At 43.1% G+C, this 12,942-nt stretch overlaps 2 protein-coding genes across 2 annotated transcripts in view; one reads left to right on the top strand and one right to left on the bottom strand.

The window, feature by feature from the left end:
- The window catches only part of RASSF8 (Ras association domain family member 8), a 127,233-nt gene extending 124,385 nt beyond the window's left edge, over positions 1–2,848 (bottom strand). Inside the window, exon 1 of the mRNA XM_080811708.1 lies at positions 2,780–2,848. The gene's annotated coding sequence lies outside the window, so the exon portion shown is untranslated. The remainder of the gene's footprint in view (positions 1–2,779) is intronic.
- LOC308347079 (uncharacterized protein) overlaps positions 1–12,942 on the top strand; it is a gene marked incomplete at its 5' end in the record, with an annotated part of 318,527 nt that overhangs the window by 595 nt on the left and 304,990 nt on the right. Inside the window, one exon of the mRNA XM_080810237.1 lies at positions 2,809–3,000. Within this exon, the coding sequence (XP_080666363.1) occupies positions 2,809–3,000 (192 nt within the window). The remainder of the gene's footprint in view (positions 1–2,808; positions 3,001–12,942) is intronic.

Here is a 12,942-nt window from a genome sequence, read left to right on the forward strand (position 1 = left end):
GCAGTATCCCCATTTTACAGAAAGCAAACTGTAGATCATGATGTTGAAGTAGCATGTTGAACTCATTCAGTTCAAAGTGACAAAGTCACATTGCCACCCAAGTCTGGTTGGCTGGCTGTGAGGTAAGCTTTCTTTCCACTCTACCTAAGTATACCTATACCTATATACCTAAGTAGTTCTTAGGAACTACTTCTACACTTTGCATTTTGAAATCTATTCAGGGTTGGAACAAGCTAGCGCCCAAGAAGAGTAAATAGGTGATACATTATTTTTTAAATCCAAATTCTCAGATTTATAATGCATAATGTTTTCCTATACTACTCCCAATCCCAATCCACTTCTATCTGCAGAGTTTTGCAATGTTTTGAACACTAGCAAGATATCCACAACCTCAATGTTTTACAGTAAAGGAGCAAAGCCACCACGTCCAGAATGAACCATAATGAAAAAAGCAGCAAGACCCAGCAGCAAACAACATTTCTACTCTCAAGCCATACATATATCAACATAAGATAGATCAACTGAGCAATAAATTCTGAACTACTTCTCAAAAACAGCTAGGGCGTTCAAGTCAAGAATTAATGTACGCCAGTATGGAAGGCTACAAAAGCTAAGAACTGAGATTCCCCTTAAAAAAACAAAATCTTGGGGCGCCTGGGTGGCTCAGTCGTTAAGCTTCTGCCTTCGGCTCAAGTCATGATCCCAGGGTCCTGGGATGGAGTCCTGCATCAGGCTCCCTGCTCAGCGGGAAGCCTGCTTCTCCCTCTCCCACTCCCCTTGCTTGTGTTCCCTCTCTCACTGTCTCTCTCTCTCTGTTAAATAAATAAATAAAATCTTTTTTAAAAATCAAAATTTTAAAAGAACAAAATGTTAGGCAAAAAACAAATTATACCACCATTGTGTAGAATTTAATATCTGCAATTCCCAAATATCTCCACCAAATGCCAAATTCAGCAAACATGCACGCTAAAAGCAACCTAAACATCCTTTTCTTTTTAAAAGCTTTTCCCTGTAGCACGATGACACTTTAGTAAACTGAAATGCCTTTCCTATCTGCAGAGTCTCATGATTTTCTCACTCTCTGGGCTGATGTCCCTCTCAGCTACTGAAGCCCAGAAATTAGGCTTGATTAATGAACCTAGAAAGAACTCAATGTATTACTAACAATTGTGTCTATTACTGAAAGTACCAGCTTGAGGCTCTTAAAAGGGAGGAAAATGAGGAAAGGGGAGATTTTTGAAAGGTTTCATCACCTACATTACAAATTATATTTTGGTGGGTCTGATCCTTCAACAGAATCATCAAATTTCATTCAGGCTTCTTAAAGTGGGATACAGGGAGCTTTCATGGTTTGGGGAGAGTTTGTCATGGAGATAAAATTTTTTAAAGTAGCATTGGTATGCCCACTGAAAGATAAACACTCACACACACCACCCTCCAAAATGATAGTACTACTGTGTCCTTCCTCCTGATTCTTGTGTCCACCTGGCACCTCTCCCTGCAGAGGTCTAGCAGGCATTCCCTATTGCCTCACCCAGGCAAAGGACAGGTTGCTGAAAATCCATTAAGAAAGCTTCCCATTTTCTATTCCTTCATAACAGGATGGCCAACTCCTGGCAACCCAAAGATGAAAGACTTTTTTTTTTTAAAAAGGGGGCCGGGGGGATCTACCTAAGGCCTTCTACCAGAATGAGGGGTTAATCCAATAGGCAAAAAAGCAGGGCTCTATACATATTTAAAAGTCCTTTCTGGCGACACAACAGATCTAATGAGGAATTGCTGAGCCACATCATACTGGAAAATCCGTAAATGTTCCTCCTCGCTGTTACCAGGGTGGAAGAATTTTTTTTTTTTTTTTTTTTTTTTTAATGCAAGGCTTTGATGTACTGACACTGCTAGCCTGATGGGTTTAAGTCAGCTAGGAAATGTGCCCTGCATCTATTTCCCTTCTAAATCCCTGAAGATCAGGGGCAATACTGACCCGTAATTATATTCAACGCTTGCACTGCTCAAGATGCCATCTGATGCTGAAAAAGTAGTGGTTTAGCAACACCAGGCGGCTCTACGATGCTAAAATAACAACGCAACACTCGATTACGAACCCAGGTACTCGGCTTGTAGGCTCCAGTGCCGCACAAGGACCCACATTCAAAGCTCCTGTCCCTTCAGGTTGAAGCTTATTAAGCTTTCCGCGATGTACCCTCGCAAAGTTTCTAGTCTGCAAAACGGAATTAGTTTGAAAGTCCCCTGTTTTGGACTCCCCTTCCCAGAAGGGTTGGCGGCAAGGGGAAACAGGGACCGAGGATGATAGTTAAGCGTTCACACACAATTTTAAAACCTAAAAACCAATCGTGTTTTCAGAGGAGAAAGTAAGCGTTCACCAAACCGCCACCCGGCCAGCGAGCATCCGATTTCCATTTGGAGAGAAAAATGCTAAAGAAGCCATACATACGTTTCCCTAGCCAACAAAAGTGGCCTCTAAACTCCCCTGCCAAGGACACTGGGAGGAAACCGAGAAGCAGGGCACAAGCCTGCACTTCTCAATCAGAGGCGCGTGTGTACGGCGGGGAGAACGCGCAAAGGCGAACACAAGAGGGAGAAAGGTGAACCGGAGGAACAGGGAGCCCGCGGCCGGAGGGCAGAACCCGCGAAGAAACCCAAGGTGTAGACAGAGGGGCGAGGGGGCGGGGAAGGGGGAGCCCGAAGGCTCCAGGAGGAGGAGGGATGGGTCGCAGGCGCTGCCCAGAAATCGCGGCGGCCGAGTAAAGTTAATACTTACTCAGTTTCGCAACTGCGCCGCCCCCGCAGGCCGCCCGGCGGGGCCGGCCGGGGCGCTGGGGACGTGCCGGCGTCCGGAGCTCGGCGGCCGCCCAGCGCCTGTCCTGGCCGCACCGCCGGGCGCGCCTGCCTCCGCCGCACTCCGCGGGCCCCGCGCCCCGCACTGGCGGGAGGCCCTGGCTCCCGGCGCACCCTCTCCGCTCACCTCCCGGCCGGCGCTAGGTGAGTGTGGCTGCCCCCGGTGGGGCTGCCGCGGGGTGCTAGCGCGCGGGCAGGGGCCGCGCCGCCCGTAGGAGCCGCCCCCAGCGCCGCCGCCGCTGCCGCGGGCGGTCTAGCGGGGCTCAGCGAGGAGCGCGGCGGCGGGCGCTGCTCCGGACGGCGGAGTTGGCGGCCGGCTAGCTGCCGCGGCCGGTGCTTCTGGGCTGGGGGCCGGACTGGGGGGCCGGGCCGGGCTCGGGCGGCCGGGCGGCTCCGCCCCTTCGCCGGGCCGCGGGCAGAGCGCGCGAGAGGAGCGGCGCGGGGGCGCCCCCCTCGGCCGGGCGCTCGGGTTACAGCCGCGGCTCTCCGGCTTCCCCGCCCGCGCCTCGCGGGTTCGCCGGCGCCCTGAGAGACATTGTAACGGAACTGGGACGCCAGCGCTGCATTGTGGGAGCTTTTAAAGCGGCGGGGAACGGGCCCGGCCGTTCGGGCCCACGGGGCCGAGCTCCCCCCGGAGCCCCCAGCCGCCGCGCGTTCCAGCACACGCCCCAGACCGCCGAGGCCTGTGGACCGGAAAGCCCGAAATGGTGAGGTGACCGGTGCTTCCCGACTCTCACCGGAGCCCAGTCTTCCATAGCCCGGGGTGAGACTTGTAAAACTGCCCTCTACGGTCATCCCGGAAAGTAGGCGGCTTTTTTCTGCAGACGCTTAAGAAAGGAAAAGAAGGAAAGAAAAAAAAGCCCTTCCATCCCCCAAGAACTGGGTTTGAATTGCTTTTCATCTGGAGTGGCAGTGATTCAGCGACCCCCTTCTCAGCAGCAGGCAGTGACAGAGACAGGAGAGGAAACACACAGCGAATGAATCAGACGTGAGTAACCAAGTTTAGAGAGAAATGGGCTCAGATTCAGAAAATTGTCCTCCCCTCCCCCCCCCCATTAAATACAGCGAACAGTCGAGGAAGAAAATCAGTGCTTTCATCTGAAAATGCAGATATGTATGTTGTTCTCCCTATTCCACCTTTTTTTTTTTTAATGGAACGCAATTACTCTAACCACTGGACAAAATTAGTTTTTTGGTCCAGGCTTGTGCTCACAGACAGCAACAGCTATTAATTTGGGGGGAGATGGAGTGAAGATGATGGATGATATAGATACAAAAAAAAGCAAAAACAAAAAGAAAAACACAGAAACACAAAAAAAATCCAATTATAAAATACCCCTTTTAATTCTCCAGACACTGTTTTTTTGTTTTGTTTTGTTTTTTGTTTTTTAATCAAAACGGGGTTAGTAAATTTGAAGCACAACTTGTTACAGCTCAGCTTACTGAGGGCCTGATTTGTTTTGGTTTGAGTTTGTGTTTGTGGGCCTTTTGTTTCTTCCTCTTGTTTTTTGACCTTTAGTTATTGCACAGCTCATTAGTTCCTTTAAGTTCGAGGTGAACTGAGAAGAGAGAGCAGGATAGTCGGACTCAAAGGAGGCTGATTAAGGTTTGGAGGATTTGGAGACAAGAAGAGTTCTCTATGATTCAAATGCAAAACCCGAGGGGAATTTTATTTAAGGTGATTCTGTAGGGCATGGATCCTCTTCTCAGAGGACTTTTCCAGCCTTAATGTTAACATTGCCTAAGCGCTCATTCCCTTGTCAACCTTTCACTCCGCTGAACAACATCAGTCACCCGCCTAATTGCCAAATCTAATGGAAAAATTTAATCCCCATTTTGTCATGCCCTTTTTGGCATTTGCCAATTTTGACCTCCCCTTCCTTCTTAGAACTTTCCTCCCTTTTTTTGTTGTTGCTGTTGTTGTTGATAGTCATCCCTCTTTTGTGGAGGTCTTGAAACAGGGACCCTCAAACAGGTCTTGAGTGATGGCTGGCAGGAATTTGGCTATTGTTAAACTAGGATTCAGGATCTTACGGAAGAGCATATCCTTTAACTTTCTGAGGAGACAGTGGGAAGTAGAAGAACCTCGATCTACTAGTTTCGGTTGGTCACCAGCAGGGAGGTTCTTGACCTCAGTTTTATCGTGTGTCCAGAGGTGAACAGTGGACTGACTCATGGCAACCAGTTTTCATGACTAGCATTTAAATCAGGATGAAATTTACTATGATAGTATACCCATGACCTCTGTTTAGGATAAGCACTTACTAGGATCCAGGTACCTGGTAAGGTATCCCCACCTCCAAACCAGAATGTGTCTTCCTGATGGCTTCCAAAGTCTGTGAATTTACCTCTGTCCAGTCCTGAATAAACCCAGAAAAATCTCTTCTCTGCCTCAACCCCATGTGGTTAATGCATTCTTTCTCCAGTGTATAGTGCAATTTGTTTTCAGCTTTCTTATCTGTATCACATCTCTGTTTAGCCTTCCTGAGATCACACCAAATGTCCTTGACAGGATTTGTAAAAAACCCTTATTTCTGGTTTCTAATTATATTCTCAGAAGTAACCTAACTAGAATTAGTGAGTATTCATGTATTTCAAGCCCTGTGACATAATCGGATTTGATTTTCAGGAAAACAGTTTGAGAGGATAGGTTGAGAAGAGAAGAGAATCCCAAGAGAGACTTAATGTGGAGTGCTGTGGGAATGAGGGGGTAGAGGGATAGCATCTGGAGGTATATTACTATCGGTATTACTTTCCCATTGCTAACTGTAAAAAGTTACACAGCCTTGGTAGCTAGAACCAAGAATGTGTTATTTTACAGTTCTGGAAGTCAGAAATTCTAAAATCAAGGTGTGGGCTGTGTCCCATCTGGAGCCTCTGGGGGAGAATCCATCTCTGCTTTTTCTATATTCTATGCTACATGCTTTCCTTGGCTTGTGGCCTCTTCCTCCATCTTTAAGGCCAATAGCATATCATCTTCAGATCTCTCTTCTTGTGATCTTTGCTTCATGGTTAGGGTGTATCTTTTTCTCTAACGTAGGCAAAGAAAATCGAAATTGATGTAGGTGCATTTCTAGCTGTATTTGTATATGTTACAAACTGAACTGAATTGGATTACTTCTGGGAAGAGATGACAGTGTTTTACTTACTAGTCAAATCGTCATATGGACAACTTATTTGACTGCAAGATTGCTGAAGTGGTGTGCTGTTAGTTCCACTAAACCTATATCCATCTGGTGACTCATAAAACTGAAATCCAAGGTGTTAACACACTAAGAAGACCAGGTTCACATGTGCAGTTTCTGGGGATCAGCCTCTTTTTTTCTGGAAATCCCCAGCAACTCTTTTTTATGGTGTCCAGTGGAGTCATATTGCCAAGTTTGAGAAATACATGTCTAGACCAAAATTTCCCAAACTGGTCCACCAGGGAACATCATCCTGTAAGATGGGATGCTGGGAAGACAGTTTCTTCATGCTTGGAGAAGGTCCATGGAACACAGTTGTGACTACAGTTCAGGCCAGCCAAGAAGCTTATCAGTGGGTCAGATCCATCAAGAGCAAAGTGTTGGGAAATTCTTTCATGAGGAAGTCTAAGGGAGAAACAAACATTTTCTCACAACAAATAGGTATGTGTATTGGCAGAGATAAATTACGGACTTATGACTATAACATAAGTGTCTTTATTACCTAGCCCTCTATTTTTCCTTCTTTGTCTCTACTTCTTTCACCACTCTGTTCACCAGACTACTTACAGCTTCATTACCTCTCAAACAGTGTCTCAGGACCACTTCTCATTCTCTTACCCCATAACCTTGAAATTGCCTGTTACTTTTAGAGCCATCCCCATCCTCCACCTGCTTCATAAAGCCACCCCCATCCTCCACCTGCTTCATAAAGCCAGGGACTATGTTGTGTTTATCACGTAAATATCACTGCTTGATAGAGGACCTGGCTCAGACTGGGAGCTCAATTAATATTAGTTGAAATAATAATTAAGTGAATGAATGACAGTATAAATGGAACAAACTAATGCCACTTACTCACCTGTCATACTTGTCTTTGATCTAGTCTTTAATAAACATTTTAAGAAACAATAAACTATGGTATTGTGCTAGGTTCTGAGATTACAAAAATTAGTATGACATAATTTCAGCCTTCTATGACCTCATAGTTCATCTGAGGAAACATATACTAAAAAAGAAAATGAGGCAGATAATTCTAGTTGCCTATCCCATTTCCTTTCTTCCCTTCTCTCTTAGTAATAGAAATCTGATTTCGTGCCTAGCGAAAAATTTCATTTCATAACCTTCCTTGCAGATGGGGGTTACTAAGTATAGGCCACAGTATGTGTTTGAGAGGTGTTGTGTAGGATTCCTTATTTGTATATCTGGTGGTGGGGTGCTAGCAGGGCTGACCCAAGCCGTATTATTGCCTGGAATATAGCTGTGATAGATGGAGTCACAGCTGCAATCTTGTGACATCAAGACTACCAGAAATTTGTACAGATGGAGTCATTTATTCAGCCTTCATTTAGTCACTGTTACTTATAAATTTGAAAGGAAAAGGAAAAAAGTCATCTCTTCAGTAGATGTGTGTGGAAAGCAAATAAATAAGGTATTCTTTCTCATAAGGTATTCTTATGTGTGTGGAAAGCAAATAAATAAGGTATTCTTTCTCTAATAACTTGTATGCATACTGAAACATGGTAAAGATCTATAAATATTGTGATTTATTTGACAAATATAAAAGGACTTTTTAGAAACAGAGCACAGTTCCCAGATCTTCAGGAATTTTTAGTGTCATGATGGTTTCTTCTTAAAAAAAAAAAAAAAAAAAAAAAAGATTGGTTACCAAGTCATAACCTACTCCTTAAAAGACCCTCCAACAGTTTGATGGGGTAAGAGGGTGATGTATTTTGTTAACTAAAGTACAGTATGGAATAAAATACAGCATAAACTGTAAATGGGAACTGCAACAGGCTCTACCAAAAGGAATACCTGCAAATATATTCAGAAACAGGATTTAAAGATGATTGGGTCCTATTTAGGTAGAACTTTTTTGAGAGGATAATCCCATGAAAATGAGAAAGTCTTAGTTTTTTTATTACAGACTGGAAGAATGGATTTAATCAGCTCAGATTAATTATAGGGGACTCTCTGTAAGAGGCTATACTAGGATCAGTATATTGGGGGGAAAACAGTGAATGTGGTACCTCATGTTACAAAGTTCCATTTTTGTAAATACATGAAGTAAAATCTGGTCCATCTGGCATTCTTCCAACCTGAATGCTATTTACCAATCTCCCTATACTTCTGCAATACTATAATTGAGGCTTATAGGGATGACCCTGAAATGACTTCTAAATCATAGCAGAAAGATTAAGTTATCTTTTGCTTTCCCTTCATATATTTAATTATATGTTTATTAATTGCAAGCTGGAAATTTGATCTGTTTTATAACACTGTTGGATTAATGAGAACATGCTTATCAGGGACCCAGTCATCCACAATCACAGAATTTATAGTTCACGGGAGGAAAAAAAGCCCCAGAAAGTGATTAAAAATGTAAGATTTATATGATCATAGGAAGAATAATTATTACAAAATAATTTAGAATCATCCAGCCACATTTTAAAAATTGCAACAAATATATTGGTTAATGATAAATACTACATAGCTAATTTTTAAAATAAGTATATTAACTCATGTTCTGTGGTAAGAAGAGTATGAAGTCTTCATTTTGGATTAGATAAAATGTAGTTTGTTACTGTCTGCAAGAGAACAGGATTAGATATAGGCCTAGGAGTCTTATAAATCAAGTTGGGTTATGTGTCTAAATTTTGTTTAGGGTCCTGTTAAGTTGCTCCTTGTTTCATTTTTGGTAGATGTATTACTCTAGTGACCGTAAAGGACCTCTGATAAACATATGGAATGAATATATGTCTGAGGTAGGGTTCCCTGAAAGTGGATCCTGATTCAAGAATTCTGGTGCAAGTGACTTATTGGAAGCATGCCTCAGGAGAAGGTGAGGGAAGGTAGCATTTAGAGGGAATAAAGCTAAGTAATGACAGGGTCTCAGCAGGAGACCAGCTTCAGCCTAATTCTGTGGGCAATTCTAAAGCAGGAATTGCACTACACAATTGGTCCCTTGGGTCAAGGAGGCTGGCCTTTTGCACTCCCATTGTCAGTCATTCATTGGCTGAGGGTTGGTGGTAACCGTCAAGGCAAGGCACCTTCTGTTCCCCCAAAGGCAAAGGTAATCTCTGAGAGGAGGACAGCTGCAGTTTTCAACCAACTGTCATGGCAGCTAAGGATGCAGGTACCAGTCCAAGAAGGGGATCTGGGGAGGGTACCAACAACATCCACTGCACATCATATATGGGTTAGAGACCCAGCAAGACCCTTAGTAACAACTGAAGCATACTACTAAGAGCACTACAGAGGCCAAACCTTGTATGTATGACCTGTTTCTAAAGGAAAAACTTTAGAGTACAAGTAGGGATGAAAGGAACATATCTCCTTTTCTCTCCTCTCATCTACTCTTTGTGCCAGGCAGTGGTAGCTGGTGATGGCTTCAGGGACTGAGGCAAGGTGCCCAGCAGGGAAGGAACTAAGGATGTTAAGAAAATTTAGGATCGATCCAGAGAGGCTGGAATGGCACTAGGGACCTCTTGGGTTAAGGCTTATATCTGAGGCCAACTTGCCAGTCTCCCCCTTTCTTTTCTTCATCTCATCCTAGAAACATACTTGCCTGCTTATTGTTCTTCTGTCAGTCCCATTGCTGCTCGCCAGGATTTCTGTCTCCCTTGGCCTCCTCCAGAGCCCTACTTGTCTTTCTTCAAACAGCTTTTCTACCATTCCTTATATAAAAACATTCAACTTCAGCTTTTCTGACCTTTTTTAATAGCTTGACAGCTTAATATGATGATGGGTGTGGGGAGAGAGAATAGAGCAAAAAAATCCCTCCCACGCTCTTCCCTTTCCTAGATTTAGCCCAATAAGCCAAGCCCAACATGGGTACTATGGGTGGGTCTTTGGGAAAAACAGGCCATGTAGCTGAATCACTTGCATTTTGGGGGAGCACCCAGAGGCTCTTCTGGGAGGTTCTCAGTGAAGGCTCTGGAATGCCGTGCAGGAGTAAAGAAGGTAGACAGCTCCAGAGGAGACACAGGAGTGGGCATGTGCTACAGGAGCAGGGACAAGGCAGTGCATACTGTTCCTCTAGCAAACTCAAGGACTTTCCTTCTCTTCCCTCTCCTGGCCCTTCATCCCCAGACCTTCCGAGGAAGACACCACTTAAGACTAATGGAAGAAATGTTGACAACTAAGAATAGGTCGGTTTGGGGCAGGAGTGGCAAGATACTGGTTACTACAGGCTCTGAAGGAAGAGAGGAAAATCATAATTTTTTTTTTCTCATCTGGAAAGGAAGAGATGTTCCCTATACCCTAAAGCTGGAGTAGAAATAAATGATTTCAGAAACTACTGATACTACTGAAACTACTGAAAATACTACCACTTTGGCTTGAATCAGAACAATATTCCCTAATATTATACTCAAATAAGCAATGGATTAGGGGTGGCTTCTGGCAGTATAGTCCACATGAGTGCTGGGTGGTATAGCGGAAGTGGTATAAGGGTATAGGCGTGAGCTTGGCTAAGACACTGATGGTATCCTCATCCCATGTCTGACAATGCCTTCCCTTCCCCCTGGAGATCCCAGTCTTTCTGACCTGTATGAAAGGTAAATCAACCTATTTATAAAAGAATTTTAAAAGAACTCTAAGGCCCTTTTCTCAGAGATTTGGAAAGATGCTAAGACAGATCTTGGTTCAAGTCCTGACTCTGCTTTCTACTACCTGGGTGACCATGGGCACATTATTCAAGATCTCAGACTTTAGTTTTCTTATTTCAAAACAAATAAGAGGTGAGAGAGGAGACGGTAATAGTAGTAGCACAAGAAAAGTTATTATTTAGCATAGTATGTGTACAGCATTCGGCACAGTGCATGGTCATGTAGGTGGTGTTGTTATTATCTGCAGGCTGTTAGGTGAGAAGATACTTCTGGCAAATCCAATAATTATAATTTTCCGTTTCAATATACCTTGTGCCAGGCATTGTTCTAAGTGCTTCTCATACATTAACTTTTTTAATATAAGAAGTTTGTCAGGTAGACACTATTCTTTGACCCATTTTATAGATTAGGAAGTCAAAGCAGAGAGAGAGATTAAATATATTCCCCAAGATTCCGTTATTAGATAGTAGCAGAGCTGAGATTCAAATCCAGTAAGTGGGGCTCCAAAAATCTGTAGTCTCGACCCATATGGTATATAGTTATAGAGTAGGGCAAGAACCAAAAATAGCTGAGAGAGTGAGGTGTAGAATTGGCACAAGTTCAAAGTGAAAAGATCACAAAGTGAGGTCTGGGTTAAGCAAGTTCCTCTCACCTGCGCTGAGGGTGATGGTTGGGGAGGTGAGGAGTGGGCAGGCCCAACAGTGTCAAAGACTCCCCATCATAGATGGTTCATCTAGCAAAAGAAGTTCATCTGTTTTTTAGAAGGATTGATAAGCTTCCAGGTCAATAAATAAATCAGGAAAGTAGCCCACAGACAACCATGACTAAAGTAACTATGTGCATTTTAAAGGACATTCCTGGTTGTGTGTATCTTTTACTGGGTAAAGGACCATCCTAGGAAATGACCCAGTGAGTACTCATTCTTGTTGCTTAAATCAGCTTTGTGACCCTAGAAAGTCCTTTTGCTTTCCAGGACCTCTATAAAATGGAAGTATGATCTACCAGTGATTTTTTTGAACCCCATGATTGACTGACAGATCTGGCTGCCTAGTGGGAGTACCCTTTCCCTCTTCTGTTCCCTGTGTATCCCTCATGTGTATTTCTTGCAAGAGGGCTGCATTTCCAGGTGAGATTGCATTCTTATACCAAGGGCTTACAAAATTACTTCCAATGTCACATGTAGATCTAGCATTCTGAATATATGAATCATAAATAATTGATGCCATTGAAAGAGAGGAGATATGGCAGAATAGGATTGCTTCCGTTTCTAATAATGACCCAAATAGCAGTTCAAAATCCAACTAAAAAAATCCAGAAAAAAAATTTTAGGTAAGGCTTTTAAATAGATTTGCACCAGGAATGTAATAGCAAGTGAATGTAATTCTATTTTATATTTTTTACTTTATTCTGTGACTTCACTCAGCATTCAATTTATATATCAATTTGTGAGCATTGGTTTTCAAAAAAGTCATTATTCTTACGAGGTCTAATAGAGCTTTATAACAAATAAATGAACAAAGAGTGGATACTCTAAGAAGAAATAGCTTCATGTTACTTGTTGCCCTGAAAACTGGGAAGTCTATGTACTAATAGGGGTCATGACAGCGTGTCAAACTGAAGAAAAACGCACAATACTCTAGTGATTCTTGACGGAAGTAGATAATCAATTCAGCTTTGGGTAGATTCAGAGAGTAAATCAGGAAAAGGAAATCTTTTTCTTCTCCTCAGGGCAGAGATATTTTTTGTGTGTTTTAATTTTAGCACTTTATATTCCCTAAGGAAGTGTTGGTTAAAACAGAAACTATGTACTAGAACACAAGTGTCAGAAATTAATCAAAGGTGGAGTTGCATGTCAGTCTCCATTCTTGTCTGTAAAAGAGTAATCATGATTGTACTGTGGGGGTCTTTGTAGGTAAGGGCTCCTAGTCCTGCCTGGTCATTTTATACAAGAGCAAATGAGGGGTTATTAGAAAAAAATCAAGGAAAAAAAAAACAAAACAAGCAAGACAAAATGAAATATGGGAGTTAAAATTCCAGACCTTGGCAATCAACACCCATGTCGGGATGCTGTGTAGAAAAAGGAAACCAAGGGTGACCTTGTTTTAAGGACCTTGGGGACTAATGACGATGGCATTGTCATTAAAGGCAGGTGATTTTAATTACTGTCTTTCTAGTAGGCTGAAGTTGGGAAAGGATGAAGTGGTGATTTGGAGGAAGAACTATTTTTCACATAATTATTTTCCAATGAGAGCTCAAGGACATCCTTAGGATATATTTTCAAGACAGTGCAGAAT

This window comes from Martes martes (assembly GCF_963455335.1).
Source record: "Martes martes genome assembly, chromosome: 8".
Taxonomy (NCBI): Eukaryota; Metazoa; Chordata; class Mammalia; order Carnivora; family Mustelidae; genus Martes; species Martes martes.